We start from the raw sequence: 23,639 nt of genomic DNA, 5'->3' as shown, positions 1-23,639 counted from the left end.
TCTGACCAACCACCTATAAATCAGGGTTCCCACAAACTCCTCTTCAAGTTAGATAATCCAGTAGCACAACCCACAGAACTCAGGAAAACATTTTAATTAGGTTTAATGTGGTTTATTTTAAAGAATACAACCCAGGAACAGCTAGAGGGAAGAGATCCGTAGGCCAGGGAGGGTCCTGGAGGTTCCGAACTCTGTCCGAGCCTACGACCCTCCTAGCACCTCAACGCGTCCGCCGACCCAGAAGTTCCCAAGCCCCATGGTTTAGGGTTTTATGGAGGTTTCAGAGTTGGTCAAATCTCGGACCACTGTTGATTGAACTCAATCTCCAGCTCCTCTCCCCCTCCTGGAAGGTCTGGAACTGAAAGTTCCCGACCTCTAAACAGGCTTGGTCTTTCTGGCAACCAGTGCCCCCTCCTGCAGGCCCCCCTCCCATCACGCACGACTCATCTCATTGGCGAACAGAAGACACTCTGCAGAGTCCGGGGCTTTTAGGAGCTCTGTACCAGGAACCAGGCACAAAGACCACATAGTCATTATACCATGACAGCCACCCACTGAATTAATTTCATTACATACCATGGGTCACAACCTGTCGTTTGTAACAACTCCAGAGGGTTGTTACTCCAGAGTAACAACTCCAGAGATGCTACTGAGAATACGACTGGTGTACTAGCTGATAATGTCCACAAGGATGCTTGGAAGAAAATCCTCCCAGGCCTCAGTACTGGGAATGGCTGCTTCTTAGCAACTGGTCTGCTTTTGGCTGATGGGTATAGAATGTGCTCCAGGTCACATTCCCTTCTTTATACCGCTCTTCAGGAAGCTCAGCGACAAACTGTCGCCCACATCTAGTAAACATTCTAGGGTTTTGTAGCATGTACTAGCCTCACTTCTGGCTAAACCTCTTCTTTATTCTTCTTCCTCTGCTCCCACATTCTCGTTCACTCCTGCTTTAACCTCACGTGTACGGGTGTGTTAAGGTGCCTCAAATCTGTTTGGGAACGAGGCACGATGAACAGTTATACCTCCTGGACAACAAGACCTTTACCTTGTATTTCTTTGTATTTCTCCTGGAACCTGGCACAGCCTTTTCCACATGGTAGAGAATCCTGTATCAAATTTCAATTGATGAAAGAACAAATGGCAGAATAAATACTACTCTCAAGAAGCAACAGCAGGGTTAGGGGAAGGAGGGAGGGGCTGCCGACTAGTTCTGGGCAGCAGAGTGGGTCCATCTTAAACATAACAATGTAGACCCTAAGACCCCTGTCCGAACACCTGAAGAGCCTCCAAACTGCCATCCGTTTTTCCACCTCTGCAGGTGTGTTTGCCACATGTCCTCCTGCTCCACTTGGCAACAATTAGACTTCTGTGTGAGGGTCACTCTGGAAAGGGTTGGTGGCCGGGCGGGACTTGGTTTCCACAATGTTGACGTTTGGGCACACCAACGATTTTCAACCTTTTTCATCTCATGGCACACAGAAGTCAATTAGTAAAATTCTGTGGCAACCAAAAAGTTATATTTTTGTCAATCTGACAAAAAATAGGTATAATCTTGATTGGTTTACAAAAGTAATAATAGCAGTAGTGATTACCTAGCCTTTTTGTTCCAAAGTGTTTTTTTTCAATGTAGGGTTTTTTCTCTTAAAAAAAAATGTTTTTAAAAAGATTTTATTGCCCTGGCTGGTGTAGCTCAGGGGATTGAGCACAGGACTGCGAACCAAAAGATTGCAGTTCGATTCCCAGTCAGGGCACATGCCTGTGTTGCAGTCCAGTTCCCAGCAGGGGACGCATGAGAAGGAGCCATACATTGATATTTCTCTCCCTCTCTCTTTCCCTTCCCTTCTAAAGATAAATAAATAAATAAAATTAAAGATTTTATTTATTTATTTTTAGAGAGGGGGGAAGGGAGGGAGAAAGAGAGGGAGAAAAAACATCATATGTGGTTGCCTCTCATATGCCCCCCCAACAAGGGACCTCACCCACAACCCAGACTTGTGCCCCAACTGGGAATCGAACCAGAGAATCTTTGGTTCGCAGGCCAGCACTCAATCCACTGAGCCACACCAGCCAGGGCTAAAGTGGCTTTTTAAAAAAGTAGGTGCATATACTTGTATATAAGGATTTCTATTAGCAAAAATTAACCAATCAGACACAACCTTATTATATGACATGACTAATAAGATGCAACTTTATTATATGCCCTATATATTTATGGCTCAAGACAGGGCATTCAAACTGAATGGCTACTGTTTTGTTGGCTGCTGTCATTTTTTATTTGACAATCTAAGGGAAAAGAGGTCAGTGCCCCTGACTGAACAGCCAGGTGTTGCATGTTTTAAAAATTCTTGTGGCACACCGGTTGAGTCACGGAGGTACACTGATGACTCAGTGATCAACTACAGAGTTCGAGCTGTTTGTAGAACAGGTAATGATTTTGCACTGATTCATAGTACTTGGTGGAAAGGGCCAGAACACATGCTGCCTCATCCCGGTTGGCCACAGGGCCTCCTGGCTACCAGACAGCAGAGCCTCAGAGGATGTGCATAGCCGAGGCAGAGCTGTTCCAGCGGGCCCACAGAGGCCATTCATTTTTATCTGGAAAGGCAGTTCAGGTGCAGGCACCAGTGTGGAGGGTACCAAGGCTCTGGTCTTAATCCCTGACCTGAGCTGATTCTATCCTTGCCTGTTGCCCCAAGCCGTTCCGCCAGCCTGGGCACAGGGGAGCTGAGCAGGTGGGCCATATTGAATTTGTGCACCTTATTGAAAAGCCAAAACCTGTCATTGTACCAGGAGGTATAAGTGTTCATCGTGCCTCGTTCCAAAATGGATTTGAGGCACCTTAACACACCCATACATGTGAGGTTAGAGCAGGAGTGAATGAGAATGTGGGAGCAGAGGAAGAAAAATAAAGAAGAGGTTTAGCCAGAAGTGAGGCTAGTACATGCTACAAAACCCTAAAATGTTTACTAGGTGTGGGCGACAGTTTGTCGCTGAGCTTCCTGAAGAGCGGTATGAAGAAGGGAATGTGATCTGGAGCACATTCTATACCCATTAGCCAAAAGCAGACCAGTTGCTAAGAAGCAGCCATTCCCAGTACTGAGGCCTGGGAGGATTTTCTTCCAAGCATCCTTGTGGACATTATCAGCTAGTAAATCAGTCATATTCTCAGTAGCATCTCTGGAGTTGTTACAAATGACAGGTTGTGGCTTTTCAATAAGGTGCACAAATTCAATATGGCACACGTGCTCAGCTCCCCTGTGCCCAGGCTGGCGGAACGGCTTGGGGCAACAGGCAAGGATAGAATCAGCTCAGGTCAGGGATTAAGTCAGGGATTAAGACCAGACCCTTGGTACCCTCCACACTGGTGCCTGCACCTGAACTGCCTTTCCAGATAAAAATGAATGGCTTCTGTGGGCCCGCTGGAACAGCTCTGCCTCGGCTGTGCGCATCCTCTGAGGCTCTGTTGTCTGGTAGCCAGGAGGCCCTGTGGCCAACCGGGATGAGGCAGCGTGTGTTCCAGCCCTTTCCTGCCAAGAGTCTCCACGGTCCCCCTAGACCACCAAGACAAGGCCTGCTCCCTTGGGTTTTTCATGAAGAGCATGCACACGCTGCAAAAGTCCAGGATTAGACGGTGTGCAACTTACTTTGTCTGAGTGATCAACCCGCCAAGTGTGAAGGGGGAAGGGAAGCCACGTGCAGCTGTTTCCTGGAGCTACTGACCACAACTACACAAACCGAGGCCTCCTTCAATTTGAAGCTTCTGAGGCCTTTTCCACCATAAAAAGCCCCTCTGTGATGAAGGCTTCTCTGCTCGAAGTACAAAATTTCTTGAACATCCCCATGTTTTATCTTTAAAAATGCATGTGAATTTTGCATTCCAAACCACATATCTCCACTTGTTTTAGTGTCATTTTTTCCCCAGTCTTTTAGTAAAACTGTCCCTCCGGGAATAAGCCCCACAGGCTTGGGCTTGCACCAGCTGCACAGGCCTTACCGGAGCAGCTTGGCCTTAATCCATCGGACCCCCCCCCACATCCTGCTCTGCCAGGGACTCCGGGAGGCTAGAGCCCACGCTGCCTGGTGCCCTCCTGTGGGCACCGGGCTAAGGCAGCAGATCAGCCAGTCGGATGGGACATCGCCCCCAGCTCATCTCTTGTGGAGGGAGGCAGTTTGCAGAGCTGGAGCAGGCCCCCAAAGGCATGGAGAGCCCGCCCACCCCACTGCACAGACACACACTGGCCCCCACAGAAGTGACAGTGTGAGCAGTCACGAACCATAAGTCACTCTCATTGTGGCCAAAGCCAGCCCAGGTTGCCCCGGCCCAGAGCCTCCGGACCCTCTGGTCTGGAGGTCACAAACTACAGACTTGTGGGACTGGTTCACTTGGCTCTCAGGGCGTTACTTTCCCTTCCCTGCCAATATTTAAAAATTTAACTATTAGAAGATTAACAATTTGTAAAAGGTCAGATCTCTAGCTTCTCAAAAAAAAAAAAAAAAAACAACCAAAAATCTAGCTTCTCCTTTTTAGGCTAAGCAAGGGCAAACATTGGAAGACCTGGCAACCCTGGCTCTGCCCTCCAAATAGGGCAAATTGTGTCCCCTCCAAAGAACACATATGCCCTTTACTTTGCCACAGTCCCTACCACTCCCCATTGCCTCACAGCACCAGTCCCAGCTCTGCATTCCATTCCATGCCCACCAGGACCCTGTAGGCCTCAGAGCAGCCCACCCCTGCTCCAGCCCAACAGCTACCAGTATGAGAGGGGACGCTGAAGTCCACAGAGGTTAAATGACTTGCCTTCCCTTGTTCAAAGAAACAATTAAAGCTGAACTATATGGCAATCTGTTTTCAATTTCACAAAGACCGTCTCCATTGCAGAGATATGTCATCACATTTCCACCCCAGCTTTCCTCAAGGAAGGGAAGGGAACAGGGAAAAGAGAGAGAATATTGTCCTTGCTTAGCCTACAAAAGTGTATTTAAAATAGCCAGTATCTTCCTAATCAAAGTCCAGGAAGCTCATGGACTCTTGGCTGATACAGATCAGAGCAGACCTCGAAGGGTACAAAACCTGGCTCCTCACAGTGCCTGCCCAGCCGCAAAGCCCTCTTACCAATGCCGGTCAGGACTGGGACCCTTGCACTTCTGCACCTTGGGGGACACCTTCCCAATGTCCTGCTCCCAAACGTATTCCAACTGCTCTACCTTCATCTGGGGGCTTTGATGTGTCATGTGTGAACCTGAAAACAGACCAATGGACAGACACGCAGCAGTACCCAACTTACAAGTGAAATTACTCCTTCCCAGCAGGGCCAGGCACCTAACCCACAGCCCAGCACACTCCCGGGGCCAGAGTCAGGCTCGGCTAACTGCCGGATTTGTTCTGGGGAAACCACTGGTGCCGGTGGAGTCGGATTAATAAATATCTGCCGGGTTTCCTTTGACAACATTCTGCAGAGAAGGGCACTTTGAACCTTTAGGTCACCGTGAGAATTATTAACAACACCACTCTGCCTCCGCGCCCCACCCCCCCAAGGGCAACCGCTGCCGCCTGCACAAGGAGCCTGAGCCTAGAGGCCTCGGAGAGGCTGTTTGCTGGTGTGATTAACAGAGCAAGACAGACAGAGCTGGCTCAGTTCCCATCTTAGAAACACCAGTCCCCTGGTCAGGGAGGGCATCGCTGACCACCCTCCGTCTAAGGCCACGGCCACCTCTACCACATTTCCCCTTCGTCAACATCCTAGACACACCACCTCCTGATGTGGTCAGACTTGTTTACTGGGGCATTAGGGCCCCCCCACGAGAAACTAAGCGTCACAAGAGCAGTCTTCCCTGAATTGCTTGCAGCCTTATTCTTGTACTTCAGACACCGCTTGGCACTTAGTAGGTACCCAACAAATCAATTTGTGGGGTGAATGAACAGGCAAATCAATTGTGGCCCCCTTGGCCACAGAGATGGCCTGTCAGAGTGTCATCGAGACCCTCAGCAGCCACAGCACACCAGGGACCGCGCCCGAAGCCTTGCCAGCAGGGCCAGCCCAGCACCCGGCAGGCACTGCTCAAAACAGAGGCCTCTCCGGAGCTGCACTAGCCGCACGTGGTCCACAGTGCTGGGGACCGGACAGTCCCCAGCCTTCTGTGGGGACAGGAACACTGTCAGACATTTTAAAAGGTGAAATGTTACAAGATTTTCCCAGTCACCTCCGGTAACAACCTCCCTTCTGCCCTTTCACAGAAGTAGCTGGAGAAGAGGTTCCCAGACGCTTGGCCACCCCCGGCCGTGTGTCCCCTGCCGACTGTCCACAAATGACAGAACCCACACAGGCGTGGTTCTGTCACTCCTGACCCGGTGGCCGTTTTGGGGGTTGCTTATATGATTCTTCTGGGCCTTTGCAGTATTCCTCAATAAAAATAAATGAAAGTAATTCGTGTACTTTGTAAGAGAACATTGAAACACTGAAGGGAGTAGAATGAAAAGGAGAGTCACCTTCCCCCCAACCTTGGTCTCGCTCCCAACAGCCAAGTCTAGTAACAGCTTCTTTTTTCACCCCTTTTGGAAATAGTCGATACATAAACAAAAGCACATGTACAAGCCCTTTAAAATAAACACACAGCATGTTTTTATTTCCCTACTTAATATCTCAGAGATCTCTCCTAAGGAGCAAATACAGAACGAATCAGAAATGCATTGAGCCCAAGTTCACAGTCAGAAACCCATCTCCTGTTTATTGAATGCTCAGGTGAGTCGCCCCCACGCAGAGGAGTTGGTCCAGCCAATCACACGTGTCTGTGACTACCAGAGTATCGTGGCTCCTTTATAAACACCTGGTTGGGTATATTTGTGTTTCCCAACAACCTCAGAGCCACCTGGGCTCCCTAAGGCGGAACCGCTGGGAACACCCAGTGCCACGTGCTGCCAGGCCTCCGGGTTCCCTGCCAGGCTTCCGGGTGCCCGGTTCCTGCAGGCGCTCCGCAGCTTTCGGAGGCTCCGGGAGGCATCTGTCTCACTCCCCTGGGCAGCAGGCCTCGGCTACCAGGTATAGAGGCGGCCCGGGGCTGACAGAAGTTGGCCCTCGAACTCTGAGGGAAGTTCAGAAGAGGAAGCTGGCACACGGTCTTGCATTACACTGAGGGGTATGGACAGGGCCACAGCTGCCTGTGACACAGGGGAGGTTTCACTGAGTTCTGTGCTTGCTAAGTAACCATTTTACCACCAGAGTATAATAAACAAGTGCTCTAGGAGTGTGGGGTTCTGTCGGGCCCCTCTCATTAGAGGGATGGACACTGGCGACAGAATCGCCCCCATTCCCTCCTTTCTGCCTTCCTTTTCTTCATACATTGCACACACATTCACTAATGCTGATTCTAGACCAGGCACAGCGCTGGGCAGCGGAGGAAGTAGACGCATCCCACAGAAAGCGGAGAAAAGAAACAGGAGTACAATAATCAGACAACCGCCAGGATCCCCGTTTGCCCAAACACATGGACAGGCCGGGTGAAACACCTGTCTCTAACACAGCCAAGCTCCAGCCAAGAAAGGGCCTGCTCCAGGTGCCAGAAATGAGAAGGAAACCCAAAGTTAAAACCGAGAGTCGGACAGAGAGCTGGGCAGGCCTACAAGTTTAGGGACTAGATGGCAGGCCTCGGGGGAGGCCGGGCTCCCAGCCGAGGCTGTGCAGCCGTCAGACACCTACTTTAGAAGGTTTTCTGCTCCAGTCCTCATCCGCACAGCTTTCAGGATCTGCTGGTTCAAGGCAGCCCTCTGATTCTGCAGTTTGCTCCGGCCAGTTTGGGCAAGGGGATTGCAACCCTACGGAACAAAGACAGACGCCTCATCAGAGGTCAGCCACTCTAAAATCAATGACAACATTTAATGTAACAGAAAATGATTTTAAAATAACTTTTTCTGAAAATAAAAGTAATGAGAACATGGAAAATACGTGAAATAATGGAAAGTATTTTTCTTAAAAAGCCACTTAGAACACAATTCCAGAGCAGCCACTGTAAATTGGTTTCTTTCCTCCCCGGGTATTTTATATACATGTCCTTCTTTCCCGTCAGTGGCTCTGTCGGGAGTCCCTGGAATGAGTCCCGTGTTGAGAGACTGGCTAGGACTCACAGGATGCAGCGTGCAGCTGTACTCACGGCTGAGATTCTGACAGCCGCCGAGTAAGGGTGCACAGCCGGCTCGTGGGGGAAAGTCAGAGGCGGGCTTGGAGGAATCCATACGCAAGCTTCCTTGTGCTCGCTCTCTCCCGTGAGCGTTCACACCGAGCACACTCTCCTCCCAGGGACAGGGGTGCAATGTCTCTGCCCAGGTTGGCCCATGTGAGAATCAATGCCCAAGGGTTTTACTGGGGGCTGACCATAAAGGCACCCTCCTGCCCAGCACGTACCGAAACTCCAAAATTGTAGGCTTCCAGAAAGAAAGCAGGTGTTTATTATAAACCACGTGGTTTTTACCATCAGTCTAGGCACTGTAAGCCAAACTTACCAGTTAGGGGACGAAGGCAACACTCCAAAGAGCCAGGGTGGGGGCCTGTGTAGGTGGAAGGCAGCAACCTTGCAAGCAAGCCTTCCTAAGGAGAGCAGCCTGGGCCCGCTGTGTTAACCCTTTCCTCACAGGGCACATAAGGGTTACCACGTTGTTTCACTTCACAGTCTATCACAGAAATTTCCTTTATTATGCAATGCTCCTCAGAACAATGGTTTTAATGATTGTATAATATTGCCCCTCTTTTTTTATTTGTTGATTTTAGAAAGGGAGGAAGGGAGAGGGGGGAAGAGAGAGAATCATTGATTAGTTGCTCCACTTTTTTCATACATTCACTGGTCGTTTCCTGTCTGTGCCCTGACGGGGGATCAAACCCACGACCTTGGTGTATCAGGATGATGCTCTAACCAGGGCTGATCCTTTTTTAGGATTTACTATTTCCATATGGTTGGACAGTTAGATTGTTTCCAAGCATCTGCTGTTATATAATTATTTGATGTGTAATTATAAACATGAAGCTTTATAAACCTCAAGTTTTTCCTTTAAGTTTCTTTCTTGGGCAGTGTGATGGGGTCTAACCTCCTTGAGGGCCCCTGCGCACCAGAGCCCAATTATTCTCCAGGACAGAAAAGCATCCCTATTCCCTGCCCCCTTTCCCACCGAGCCGAAGGCAACCACTAATCTACTTTGTGTCTGCATATGTAAGGTCTATGCTGAAAAATTCCGGCCATTGTTAAATATAATGAGAACAGTTTGAGGGTTTGCACTTCATGGATGTAACCTGGAGGCCAAGGAGAGTGGACTGGAATGTATGTGCATAAACAATGACGACCTCACTGTACTAGTCGGTGGGGACAGCAGACACTGTTGAGTGAGCATGTGCACTCTTTGGCTGTCACATTCAAAATGACTGAGCAAGTAGAGCAATGAATCTGTATCAAATTTTGTATTAAGCTTAAACATTTGTCTACGGAAACTACCGTATTGGGATGATTCAGAAGGCTGCAGCTATGGGCAATTGTGATTGGCAACTTCATTACAACAATGCACCTGCTCATGCATCGCACCTCACGCAGAGTCTTTTTTTGGCAAAACATCAAATTGCCCGGGTGACTCAGCCACCCTGCAGCCCAGGTTTGTTACCCTGTAACTTCTGACTTTCCCCACAACTAAAGTCAGGTTTGGAAGGGAAGAGATTTCAGACCATCAGTGACATTCAGGAAAATATGATGGGGCAGCTAATGGCGACTGGGAGAACTGTGTGAGGTCCCAGGGTGCCCACTTTGGAGGGGACTGAGGCATCACTGTCCTGTGTACAATGTTTATTGTCTCTTGTATCTTCTTCAATAAAAGTCTCTATTTTTCATAGTACATGGCTGGATATTTCTGGACAGACATAGTATTTGCTTATTCTGCACATGTCACATAAATGCAATCACACGAAATGCAGTCTTTGTCCTGGGCATCTGCCACTTGGCACCCTGCTCTCCAGGGCTTCCACGCAGCTAGTGTGCCAGTCCTTCGTTCCCTTTGGTCCCTAACACTCCATGTACAGATCTACCGCCTTTACTCATTCATGTGTCAGTTGCTGGACTTTTGGGGTGCTTTCACTTTCTGGCTATTGAGAATAAGATTGCTTCTTTATGTGTAACTTTTCGAGTGGCTGTGTGCGTTCTCTTGGCTAGTATCTAGGGGCAGAACTGCTGTGTCATATGGTTAATTTTATGTTTCACCATTTGAGGAACTGTCACACTGTTCCCCAAAGTGGCCGTACTGCTTCATATCCCCATCAACAGTGTATAAGGGTTATAATTTATCCACACTGACACTTGTTATTGTCCATCATTTTCATTATAGCCGACCTACAGGGTATAGTTATATCACTGTGGCTTTGATGTGCATTTCCTTGAGAGTTAATAATGTTGAACATCTTTCTGTGTGCTTACTGGCCATTTGTATACATGGAGAAATATCGATTCAGATTTTTTGCCCATTTTTTAAAAGACTTTATTTATTTATTTTCAGAGAGAGGGGAAAGGAAAGAGAAAGAGAGAAACCTCAATGTGTGGTTGCCTCTCACGTGGCTCCCACTGGGGAGCCTGGCCTGCAACCCGGACACGTGCCCTGACTGGGAACTGAACCTTTGATTTGCAGCCTGCACTCAATCCACTGAGCTATACCAGCCAGGGTGTTTTGCCCCTTTTTAAACTGGATCATTTGTCTCAATTTATTTGTAGAGTTGAAAGTATTATTTTTAATCTGAGCCAAGTTTGGGTTTTTTGTTTTTTGGGTTTTTTTTTTTTTTTACAATTTTACTTATTTACTTTTAGAGAGAGGGGAAGGGAGAGAGAAAGAGAGGGAGTAAAACATTGATTCAAGAGAGAAACATTGGCCCTGGCTGGTGTGGCTCAGTGGATTGAGCGCGGGCCTGCAAATCAAAGGGTCAAGGTTCGATTCCCAGTCAGGGCACATGCCTGGGTTGCAGGCCAGTCCAGTTCCCGGCAGGGGACACACAAGAGGCAACCATACATTGAGATTTCTCTCCCCTCTCCCTCTCTCCTTCCCTTCCCCTCTAAAGATAAATAAAATCTTAATTTAAAAAAAAAAGAAGGAAATGGTCAGTTGCTGCCTCCTTCCTGCACACACCACACACCCCAACCGGGGACTGAACCTAACCCTCAACCCAGGCATGTGCCCTGACCGGGAATTGAACCAGCAACCTTGCAATTTATGGAATGATGCCCAACCAGTGCCAGTGCCAAGATGATATGCAAAAACAGGTAACCTTGTCTTCCAATCTGCCTTTATTATTAGTGAAGGTAAACTTTTTTTTTTCACATACTACCGATCACTTGAATTTCTTAATGAATTATCTGTTCTGTCCATTTCCTGGGACATTTGGATAACAATGTTTCATTCTGAAAAGTTTAAGACCCAAATAAAAGTTTGAGTCCTACTCAGCAGGTAGAAGCCCTGGGACGTGAGCGAAGGCTCCATTCCTTTTTGACGCTTATCTTGAGGTTCTGCCCGCTGGTGGGGCTGTGGTGAGGCACCGAGAGCAGCTGGTGGGCAGTATCAGCGAGAGAACTGCCCCTTCCCTCCGGCTGCGTCATCGCCCTGGCAGCTCTTCACACACCCAGCCTCCCCCACCTCTGCCCACGCCACACCCACGGCCTCCACCTGGAGGAGGGGGAAGTGGTTTATCTTCAGCTTCAACCTTCGCAGGGATCCCCGTGTCAGTATCAGTGGCCTTTGGACAAGTAAGTCAGAAACAAGTTATGTTTCTCCTCCCACAAAGATTTCTCCTTCTCACTTCCCAGCTTGTTGCCACCAACCTGTCCCCTACACAGTCCTCCAGTTTCAAAGTACGGAGATTCAGAACCTGAGTTGGAATGCTCTTAAAGTCAACATCTTTCAAATTGTTAAAGGACCCCTGATTTAAAATAAAAATCAGGAAACTAATGGTCTTTTTTCAGATATGATTAAACCATCTTTCATATTAAGCTAATTTAATATTAAAGGGCTAAAATAATTGCCAGCCTCTTCGGTTTTCCACTTCCTACAATCACTGTGAGGGACAGTTCAATCTGACGCAGAATTACATGGTTCATGAAAGCAGTGTTCCCTCTGACAGAGGAGCTTTAATAACTAATTCCTTTATGTACATTCCCAGAGCTAAGATAAGCAGCCAGTCCAGCTCATGGATAAGAACTTTTCTTGCTCCTATACTTTACCCAACGTCTGGCCAGCCTGGAGTTGCTACACCCTAACCAGCCCACAGACGTGGGGTCAAGTTTCTAGATAAGACATTGGAATGTTTAGGATTAGATTTGACTGAGTAATTGGACACAAATGAAATTACTTCTTACTGACAAGTAAGAATGCTGGAACTGCTGCAGACACCAGGAACGCCCAAGGGTTACTGGGAAACTTCTGGAGCCTTGAGAAGTGAATCTGGGCAAGACAGTGAGACAGTCCCCCCACCCCCGAGATCACCAGAGGCTGTTTAGCCATGCACGTCCGCTGGCCCCTTCCAGAGGTTCTCTGCTGGTGGGAAGCCCTGCCCACTTCTTAGTGCTTGACTGGTTTACAAGAGGATGTAGAGCTGCCCCAAAACTGGAGTTTGTGCCAGGGACCAGGGCAGCGCCCACTTAGCCTGGGCACTGGAGTGGGAGAGGGCAACCGGACTGTCCTGGCCTCCGGGATCACTGTCTGCAAGCCTTACAGGAAGGCGAGTCTCTCCCCTGTGTGGGGTCTGTCGGTCCCTTCACCACACTGAAGTGTGGGTGTTTGCATCAGTTTCAGAACATGGGAGGACAGCCCAACAGCCAACACTCAGCTCCAGCACTAGCTCTGGGGGCATTTCCTACGTGTCAGACAGCCAGTGTGGACCCAGAATCTTCGATCCCACACTCTAAGGGTTAGACGTTAAGTGAGCTACTGAGAGGTTAAGTAGAGGCAGGAAGTGTGGGCATGGGACTTGAGCCCGTGTCCGTCCTGGCACTCTACGATGGGCCGTGAGGCAAGGTGAGCAGGAGGAACGTGTAGAAGTGCTGGGGCAGCTTGCCTGCCGATACCCAGACACCCCTCACAGGCTCCCTGGCGGAGGGCTGCCCACACATCCTTCGGGCACAGTGATGTGTGTTCCACTCTCCCTCCTCAGAGCCCAGGACGGTCAGACGTGGTAAATCCATACTCCCATACCTCCTTTCCAAGGGAAAGAACATCTGACTCATGCCTGGGTATTTGGAAGATCAAAGGCCCCTGGTCCTGAGATTGGTTCAGGGTGAGCACCTGACAACAGACAATCAGAACCCTTCAGACTTCATTTTCCCTGTCAGCTGTGAACCTTGCAGGGCGTGGGACTGAGCAACAGTAGCCACCTCACCACAGCAGGGGAGTATCTCCCCAGAAATGAAGCCACCCCAGGGGAACACAGCTCAGAAACTGAATTCTGATGGTACCATTTGAGCCCTGGATCAAGCTGGGCCTGAAGCCATTCCTCCGGCCTCCTCAGTCACAGGAGCCAATGCATTCACTTTTTAAACTGAGGTATAATTTACATATAATGAAATACATAGATTTTAAGTACCATATTTTTCGGACTATAAGATGTACCCCCCAAAACAACCCCCCCCCAATTTGGGAGGAATAATGATTGTTAATGCTGCTGTTGAGTTCTGTTTACATTTACATTGGTGAAATATTATGTTATTTATGTTATTAAATATTTTACCACATTTTTTGCTTCAAATTTTTTTTCCTATTTTTCTCCTCTAAAACCTAGGTGTGTCACATGGTCCAAGAAATACAGTACAGTTCATTGCATTTGGACAAATGTATAAACCTGTGTCATTTTACACTGACTCAATTTTTTTAAATGGAGCATTTCCACCACTGCCAAGCAACCAACACTCTTTCTATCACCACAGACTTTTACCTGTTGCAGAACTTCACATCTATGGAATCATACAGTATGTATTTTCTTGTGTCTGGCTTATTTCACCTAGTATTTGAGGTTCATTAATATTGTTGCAAGTCATAGTTTGTTCCTTTTCAGTGTGAGTAGAAATTCATTCTAGGGATGCCTTACCAGCGTTTATCTGCCTAAGCCATTTTGGATTGGATTTTTCTGGCACCTGCAACTTAAAAAGTCCTAACTTAGAAAAAGCCCACCTGGAGTGAAAACTGTACTGGTCAACATACACCTGCATGCCCTTAGCATACAGTCAGGTTGTTCAGCTGGGAAACAAGTGTGGAAGAACAGCACCTTGGCAAAAACTGGAGGCACTTGATTTGAAAGAAAGAGAAGGATCGTTAACTTACACCTGCAGAGACTGAGCTCTGAAAAGGTAAATAGGCCAGGCCACCGGGAGGGCAGACACAGGAATGGACCAGTCTTTCCTCCCAGACTGGGGGCCCACCTCTGGGCGGTACCTGGCACCCCACCCCCACCCCACCTGGAGAACCAGTGGGGTTCTTCTAATATGCAGCCACAGGTAAAGCCCATACGTGTAGATGTGTTTGCAGCAAACTGAGGACACAGTGTGAACTTGGGGTCTCCAGGCCAGAAGTAAGGCTGCGTGAGGGATGACAGCGCAGGGTCCCCTGGCTAGACATCATCACACAGGGCATGGACAGCAGGTGCTTTTTGCTGCTTCTCTAGTGCAGATGTTTTCTCTACACTTCTCACTGCTTCCTAGTTACAAAATTTCTCACTTAAACACCAAACTGGAAAATAGAATTGTTTGTGAGTTAGCCAGAAGCTGTCAACCAGAAAACACATAAATAATATGCAATACTCTGCAATACCCACATATATTTCATTTAAATCTTCACCTCACACTAGAGTTTCAGGGCAGGTTCCATGAACAGAACCCAGCTTTTGCACATCCGTAAAGTTTAAAACATGAATCTTGTAAAGAGCCCTCCTGCCCTTCCCGCATCTCCATCGGGGTTGCCAGCTGAGGTTCAGGTGCGTGGCTCCAGCATCTGAACCCATGCACCCACAACACGAATCCACACCCAGCAGTCACCTTTAACTAAAGGCTCCCCTCAGCCAGTTCTACAAATCTTCATCAACGCCTACTGCATGCCACTCAGTTCTTTTTCAGCATGCTAAATGAATAATGAAGATTTACAATCACTAAAATCTCCATGAATCAAATGTACTTCCAAACCCAACTAATGACCCGCTTACTTCAACCAACAGTCACCAACAGCCAACAGTCCTGGTCTAGAGGGAGGGTGAATGTGTGGGGTGGGGGGGGGGTGAGGGCTGGACGTGTGTTTTGTACACTTCCGCAATGACCTTTTCTACAGCTATTTATGTTACTTTTACAGGTAACTACTTCTTAAGTGGCTTTCAATCACCTGCCTTTTTTCTTCTTACAACCCTTCTTACGATCTCTCTCCCTGTCTGGGGCTACGAGCCGGAGACCACGCTCCTGCTGGCACTCCTTGCTAACTGCTGTGACAGACATTCAGTCCTCTGGCTGGGCTACACCTGCAGTTTCACTGTCCTCTGTGGCCACCTCCAACGTAGGCGTTGTGTCACGAGACTCTGGTACCTGAGTCAAACAAGGAAGTGGTGATCAGCCTAAAGCCAATGCTCAGTCCCATCAAGCGGTATCTTGGAATCATTCCAAACAGCCCCAGGAAGCATGGGACATTTACAGTGTTACAGTTCATCAGGTTGACTCTCCTCTGAGTTACCATGAAAATTCTATTCCTGCCAGGGGACCCCTCCTGGCCAGGATCCCACATTGTGAGAGGGTATTTGTCAGACACACCTCTGGGCTGTGGGTAAGCACCAGTGCAGCTAGGCAGACCGTCACCAAGGCCATGGCCAGCCTGGGTGCATGCAGTCTGGGCTTTAGGACTTGTCTCTGACCCTGTGGGGTCTGCGGGGAGGAGACAGCATCACAACCCTTCACATCCTTCCTCCTCCCTCCCTCCCCACAGGAAAAAATTCAAGGCTCCAAGGTGATGGGTCCAAATACCTGGAGGGACATCATCCCCACCCAGTAAAGCCGGAGCTGATGAGCCCCCCCATGGCCTGTGCTCTGCGGATTGGCCCAGCAGGCTTCCCCACACACATGTATCACATGAAATTACACCCCGCTAAGATGAATGGTGCAGGGAAAGAACTAGAAGCTTCTGGGTTTGGAAAAAAAATCTCCTGCCTTCTGTGCTGGAGGTTCCAGGAGGCGCAGAGTAAACAGCGGCCATAAACCAGGACACCGTGAACCTTGGGGCCCTGTCCAGCCAGGAGGTTCTGTGAACAAGAAACAACTTCTCCTCCAGCTCCTGAGCAAAAACAATGGAGCTAAATTCATTTTGGGTCATTAGCGTTCCCCAAGGACGCAGAGGCAGAGATAAGGACTGACAATGCCGCACTTTGTGCCGACTCTCTTCTTCCACACAGTGCTAAACCCTTTCATTTAGGCCCTTTCAACAGTCCTGGGCAACGGCTTTCTCTGGTTTTTCTTGGCCAAAAACAGGTTTTACTTTGGGTTTGGGGACAGCAGCACCTGGAGAGCCCTGGAGACGGGCCCTGCTCTCAGGATGCAGTGTCGGAAGCCTGCATTACTCTGTGTCAACGACAGGCCAGAACACACATTCTTCCGAGACTTTCTTTAGGATGAGCACACAATCTGGGGAAAAGCAGCTCCATTTTCACTGCTCGTTCTTTTAAGAAAGTAATTTGTAGTACCAATGTTGCAAAGCTGTGCCTTCATGTAAAACACATTAGTGTAGAGAAAGAAAGAAAAAAACAGTGAGAAACCAGAGAAGAGGGAAACATATCACAATAGACCAGAGAGTGTTTTTTGTTTTTAATCCAGAGACCCCCCTGCTGTCAGCCCAGGATGCCAGGGTCTGTACTGGGGGCGCCCATGCCAGACCTGGGGCTAAGTTGTGTTCGAGTCCTTGGTTTCTGTACAGCTAAGTCATGCACAACTCAAGAAGACCCTGATTGATCAGCGGGCTTCCCTCTCTGCCAATGATTGTCTCACATGTTCAGGGACCAGGCCCAGCCAGCACAGTGGACTTTTAGGCAATTAGTCTTCATCGTATGCACCAGTCACACAAAACGGACCTGAAGCTGTAGATATGAACTGTGGACAGCCCCCCTCCCCGTTTTTTGCTTTCTGGATCAAAGCAAAAAAGCCGGTTCCTGCCCAAGCATGGACCCAGTTACCAGACAAAGCACCAACTCCCATGACTGCTTGGCACCACAGGACATGAAGCCCAATGTGAACAGGACCCATACTGAGTCAGGGTCAAGTGCACCCCAGGACCTGACAATAATCGGGCTCAGAGCTGCCCCTCAATAAATGCTTTAGGAAAGAATGGAGCAGCATGGCATTTTTGTTTTCTTTTTTCTTTTAAAGATTTTATTTATTTATTTTTAGAGAGGGGGAAGAAGGAGAAAGGGAGGGAGAGAAACATCAGTGTGTGATTGCCCCTCACGCGCCCCCTCCTGCGGACCTGGCCCACAATTCAGGCGTGTGCTCTGACTGGGAATGGAACCAGCAAACCTTTGGTTCACAGGCCAGCGTGCTATCCACTGAGCCACACCAGACACGGCTAGAATGACATTTTCAAGAAAAGTGGAAGGAGAGAGAAGGTAGGATAAAGATAACAGGATGAAAGAGGAGCTCAAATTTAGTAGAAACTAATTTGGTCCTGTAAGTGTGGGCAAAATCCCCAAAGTCCAAAGACAGGCTAGGGGAGCCTGCTCAGGGAGCAGCTGTGTGATGTTCTGGCTGCACCTCCAGCCTGAAGGGTCCTCAGCACTCCTGGGTGGCTCACCCAGCTGAAATGCAGCAGCTATTTCCAATCCTGGCCTCCCCACTTTCCTCCTGGGACCCCTGCCCCCCCACAGCTTTTCTCTTCTACCCCTTGAATCTTCAGCAAACCCAGCCCACCCAACATTTCCATCTTCAGCTTTAAAAAGGCTCTAGACTTCCTCACTCTAAAACAAACCTGCCTTCTTCTCTCTTCTCTAACCCTGTCTCCCTCCGACAGCTATCTTCTCTGCCCCTTTCCCCCCTGCAACTACCACACAAATTTTTGGTCCCAAATTTCCACCTACTCATTTACTATCAACCCCCAAAGATCTAAATCCTAAAAGACTTAAGTCTTCTGACTTGTCAACCTCACCTCTCCACTGAAAAGACTCTCTTCTGCCTGACCAGTGTGGCTCATTTGGCTGGAGCACTGTCCTATAAACTAAAAGGTGTAGGTTCAATCCCTGGTCAGGGCACATACCTAGGTTTGGGATTTGATCCCCAGTCAGGACATGCACTGGATGTGTCTTTCTCTTTCTCTCCTCTCACCCCACTTCCTCTCTCTCTGAAAGCAATAAAAAAAAAAAATGTCCTTGGAAGAGAATAAAATAAATAAATAAATAAAAAGACTCCCTTCTCTCAGCTTCCTCGACACTGCTGCCGCCCTCCTGGCTTGCCTCCCATCTCTGTCTGTCCCTTAAGTGGAGGTACTATTCCCTTCTGTCTGGGTCCTTTTTCACCATTTCCTACACTGGTACCCCCCCCAAAGCACATCTCCACCCAGGGTACTCTCAGGGCCACCAGGTCCATGGAATGAACTCCCCACTGGGACCACCACATGGGGGCCTCAATTCCACCTGCTCCCACACCCACCTCCTTGGTCCCCCATGTCAGTGAGGCACATGACCATCCACTCAGACACCTAAGGAGATACTCTGGATTCCTGTCAACACCACTTCCCAACCATATCCTGTTCATCGGTTGTTCCCTTCCCTGCAGACACTGCCGTTGTTCAGGCCCTCATTTCAGCCTCCTCACTGGGATCACTGCCTCCAGTCTGAGGTAGGGGTGCAAGCTGCTAGGTGGAATGGGTGGTGAGGCACTTTACCACAAAGTAGTATAAACAGCACTTTATATAACTGACTGAAACGTCATCAATAGTCCATGTATCAGAGTAGGAAGGGTGGAGAAAATTGAGATCACAAGGGGCAAATCTCTAGGTTCCCAACTCTAATTCCTCCCAGCCTGGCTCCTCTCAATACCCCGCCAATCAACAACTCAGCTGTCAAAGTTATCTTCTGTGACATGAATCTCACACGCCTCTTCCTGTATTAAACGCTTTGATGGATCCCCAGCTCTCTTCCTGTGTATCCGGGAAGCACTTACCCCCCACATCACAAGTGTTCCCAATTCCACGCCTTTGCCCATGCCATTCCCTCTGCCTGATGCGCTCTATCTCTGCCTCTTCACTCTTCGCTACCTTTCATTCAAAGGAGCATTTGTTTTAGGTCAACTACCGCCTATCACAGATCAGGAAGGGTTCAACGTCAGCACCTTTTATTACCTCATACAAAGAACAATCTTTGGACTTGTATGATGTAGCACAATAATCATTACAAGGTCTCCTTTTCAAAAAGAGGCTTCTCATTGTAAACCAGTGATTCATCTTAGTCTGCACCCATTACTCTCTTATCTACCACCATAGAAACTGCTCTAAAAAAAGTCCAACTCTTCATCCTTTCGTGGCTCGCTGGCCATCTACTCTTTCCTGTGCACGTCCTCCCCCTGGAAAACCCGTTCTGGAAGACTTGGGAACATAACCCTCATGGGTGTTCTCCATTTCTTCTGCTCCTCCCTCTCTTAGTCACTTCCCCCAGAAGGTGCTGTAGGTTCAGACCTCCGCCTGTTCAGAGAAACAATTCAGGGAGTATATGAAGTTCCAGAAAGTGGGAGCAACGTGCTGGAGGCCACAGAGCAGTTTTGTGGGGGTGGCAGTCAGGCTCTGAGGCCCTGGGACCAAGATGTAGTGATTCCCAGGCCCTGCCTCCTTCTGCAATTCCATGGCCTGTGATCCTCTGTCCCAAATGCCACACATAATTAGAAGTTATAATCCTGTAATTCCATAATGACATCTTTGAACTTAAATATACCTTAAAACGACTTTTTTTTTAATGCTAAAAGCAATTCACTTAAAATTTTTTTCTCGCCCTGGCTGGTGTAGCTCAGTGGATTGAGCACGGGCCTGTGAAGCAAAGGGTCACTGGTTTGATTCCCAGTCAGGGCACATGCCTGGGTTGCAGGCCGGTTCCCCCATAGGGGACACATGAGAGGCAACCACACATTGATGTTTCTCTCCCACTCTTTCTCCTTCCCTTCCCCTCTCTCTGAAAAATAAATAAATAAAATATTTATAATTTTTTTTTCTCCACTCTGTCCTCACCTGTTTCCAGATTCCCCTCCAGTCCCCACCGTCCCCTGGGGCCACTGCTCCTCAGCAGAGAGCAAAAGCCTCACCAGGAAAATGAAAGAAGATGCCAAGTCCATTTACCACTGGATCATTAGACTTTTAACAATTAAGAATTGATTGTTCTGTGGAAACAGTTTCACTTCCCTATTTATAATTACACTTTTGGTCATGTATCTTATTAAAAATAAAAAAGCAATTACAGTCAACCCATCCAGTCAAACCTGGCCAAGATCCAAAGGCTATTTTTAGACTGTCAGGGACCTGCAAGGAGGAAGGGTGGAAGGAGTCACTGTGACTCCAGCCTCAAAAAGCATCTTTGTAGCCCAGGCCTTGCCACCTGCGAGCACCAGAGCGCCCCACCCCCCACCCCAGCTCCGCGGGCTGGGGTCGTTTTTTGAGAGACTGAGCTGCGGACTGGTATCTTCAGGGCAAAAGGCCTGTGTGTATACCGAGGGTCTCCTGGACAAGCCAAGTTCCCGCGAAGCCCACACTCGCCCCGGGTTTCTCCAACAACCAAATAAATCACTTGTTTGCAGCGCTCACGCCCCAGGTGACTTGGGGGGGCGGGGGGCGACGCCCGAGGTCACCTCCCACCAGCAAGTCTCTCCTGCCCTCTAAAAAATCAAAGAAACGTATACTGGAAGCGTTCTAAAGGCAAAAGAAGACCAACCCTCCCACCCCCACCCCCCGGGGTGGTTCTTCTATCTCCAGCCGTGGCCGGGCCGAGCGCCCGGGTCCTAACGCGCAGTGCAGCGGAGTAACCTGTCCCTTCCCCAGGCGCACCCCCCTCGGCCCATCCTCCGCCGGCACCTGCGCGGGGACGCCCCAGGCGACCCTCCCAGCCCCGGAGGCCACCTGCTCTAGGCGGCGGGGTACGCGGCCGCCCCACCGGTCTTCACTGGAGCCTCCGCCCCGGCCGCCCCAGGCCAGCACGCTCCCTCCAGCTCTGGCCTGGTCGACCCCGGCCTCACGCCCCCCACCCCCCACCTCCGCCGGGGGAAAGGAGGTCTGCAGCCCACAGCTTGCAACCCGCAGCTCGCCGCCCGCCCGAAACCACCAACCTTCCGAAAGTAGCCGTCGTTCTCCTTCTCCAGAGGCTGGGGGCCCGCGGGCAGCAGAGCGTCAGTCATGCTGGCGGTTTGGGCACCGAGAGCGGACTGACGCTGGGCAGCAGCTCCAGCCGCAGAGGGCGCCCTGACCCGCCCCGCCCGCGTGGCCGCACCTCCAGCCCCGCCCCGGCCCAGGCCATTAGCCCCGGAGACCCGGCGGAGCCAGCCCAGGCCACACCCCCTGTCCCGCCCCGGCTCCTGATTGGCTGGGCGGAACCGGCGCCCCAGGCGTGTGGCTGGCGCGCGGAGAGCTGGGACCCCTGGGCTCCTAGTTCTCCCTCTCCAAGCCTCCCGGACCTAATCGGGGCGTCGCGTCTCTCTCAGCTCAGTGTTTCAGGGGCGGGGCGGGTGATCTGTGGCTAGACTAGGCTAGGGATCCGGCCCCTCATCTGGAGCCGTGGGGCAGATGCAGAGAGCATAGTAAAGTTGCGCGGCTCCTCCCCGGAGGAGCGGCAGCCTGCAGAGGGCAGTGATGAGACCCAAGGCTAAGTCGGGGGCGCTGCTGGAGCGCTGGGCTCTGGGCTGAGCGGTCCCGAACAGCTTGCGGATGGAAGGGACCCCAGGGCCGAGTACGTGACACTGAGGGAGAGTTGGCTGCACCACCGAGGGTCTTGGCCGACTGACTCAAATCCGTTGGCGCAGCGGTCAACTCCCTACCCCCACCCCCACTGCAGAGACTGGCGGATCGGCTCGGAGATGCAGACGGCTCTGGAAGACGGGGTGTGCCCACGAGTGGATGGATTCCCCAGAAACGGTTTTGTGCTCGAGAGACTCGGCGGATGTCCTTCAGCACTTTTCCTAACCACCACATAAAACCTCAGTTTTCTCAACTGCAAAATGGGGCTGGGGTCACCGTCTGCCTGGCTGGTCGCAAGTATTACAACGCAAGTGCGTGTTAAAACTCTTAGCTGGGTGAAGAGACGCGCCTTACTTAGCCGAAGTAAGGGGTTCGCATTCCTCTCTCACGCGCCCTTCCACTCCACCCCACCCCCACACACAGCTGACCGCTAGACTCGGGACAGACACCTGACAGAACAGGGTCCCACAACCTTGGGCTCAAGCCGGAAGCTCCCCGCCAGGGGAGCCGTGCCCCTCCTGGGTGCCTTGCTGCAGTCACAAAACCCTTCCCCCACCAAGGGACGCCTTTGTGCAGCTGGCACTGCGTTTGGCGGTCGCAGTAGATACCACAGGTAGAACAAAACAGGTTAATTTTAAAACAAGCCAAGCGTTTACTTCTCTTAAAAAATAAAATAAAGGGGGAGGGGAGAAAGGGGGGAAAGGGGACGTCTGTAATAGTGTAAACAATAAAAATATATAAAATTTTAAAAGGAGGTGCATTAGGAGTTGTTTGAAAGTTTTAAAATAAATAACAGCAACAGCCAAGAACCAGCAACCAAGTAAATGTCAGAAAAACCCACCTGTCACTGCCAACTCCGAGGGGCTGCACAAGAAAAGACGTTTCTGGAAAGAGTTCTCTTAATTCTAAGAAGGAACCTGGAGAGTTTTAACCAGCTCAGTGCAGGGACAAGCAAATGGGGAAACTCCAGCAGATGCAAAAACTTCCCTTCTCTCTTACGGTCAAAAATATCAAGCTAATTTCATCATGTCAGTCATTCTATAACTGATCCATTGCCCTGTAAAAGTACCAGCCCCTGGGTTGGAAGTTAAAATTAGTTGATTCCGTGGGGATCCTGGGTGGGTGGGTTACAGGGGTGTCCAAACTGCAACTCCGGCCAGTGGCCTGCGGTCCAACACAAAATCGTAGATTTACTTAAAACCTTCTTTTTGCTCAACAGTTCTGTTAGTGTTTGTGTATTTAATGTACATTTGTAATACTACTTATCACTATTGCTACTAATAAAGTTATCAGTGAGAACTCTACTCCAGCCAGAATGTTTATAGATGTAATGTTGCATTCTCAAGACCCTTCTGCAAGTAAGTGGACTAAATAATCTTAATTTGAGAAGACTGAGGCTCAGAGAGTGAAGCGGCGGATGGCACACTCCTCTGTGACTGAGATCAGTTTTCATTCGGGCTTGCTGACTCCAGTCATTTCCTATCAGCTTCAAATGTTTTCATTTTCTACCATCTTTAAGCTCCAATCACCTTCACAATTTGTCTCGTATATGTATGTGTCACATGTATTATTGATTTAATCGTCTTTAAATTTGCTCACTTTAGACACATTTTATTTTATTTTTATTGGTATCAGAGATAGAGGAAGGAAGGGAGTGCGGGAAAGAGAGAGAGCAAGAGAGATAGAGACAAAAAGA

General features: G+C 49.4%; 1 protein-coding gene across 1 annotated transcript in view; it reads right to left on the bottom strand.

The window, feature by feature from the left end:
* RHPN2 (rhophilin Rho GTPase binding protein 2) overlaps positions 1–21,414 on the bottom strand; it is a 54,411-nt gene extending 32,997 nt beyond the window's left edge. The window contains exons 1-2 of the mRNA XM_037139137.2: positions 21,319–21,414; positions 7,698–7,813 (exon numbers count right to left, since the gene is read on the bottom strand). Coding sequence (XP_036995032.1) covers positions 7,698–7,813; positions 21,319–21,387 — 185 coding nt within the window. The 5' untranslated portion in view covers positions 21,388–21,414. The remainder of the gene's footprint in view (positions 1–7,697; positions 7,814–21,318) is intronic.
* Between the last annotated feature and the right edge of the window lie 2,225 nt (positions 21,415–23,639).

Source organism: Artibeus jamaicensis, unplaced genomic scaffold, assembly GCF_021234435.1.
Source record: "Artibeus jamaicensis isolate MK-2021 breed Jamaican fruit bat unplaced genomic scaffold, CSHL_Jam_final contig_589, whole genome shotgun sequence".
Classification (NCBI taxonomy): Eukaryota; Metazoa; Chordata; class Mammalia; order Chiroptera; family Phyllostomidae; genus Artibeus; species Artibeus jamaicensis.
This window is presented reverse-complemented; position numbering and strand designations above follow the sequence as displayed.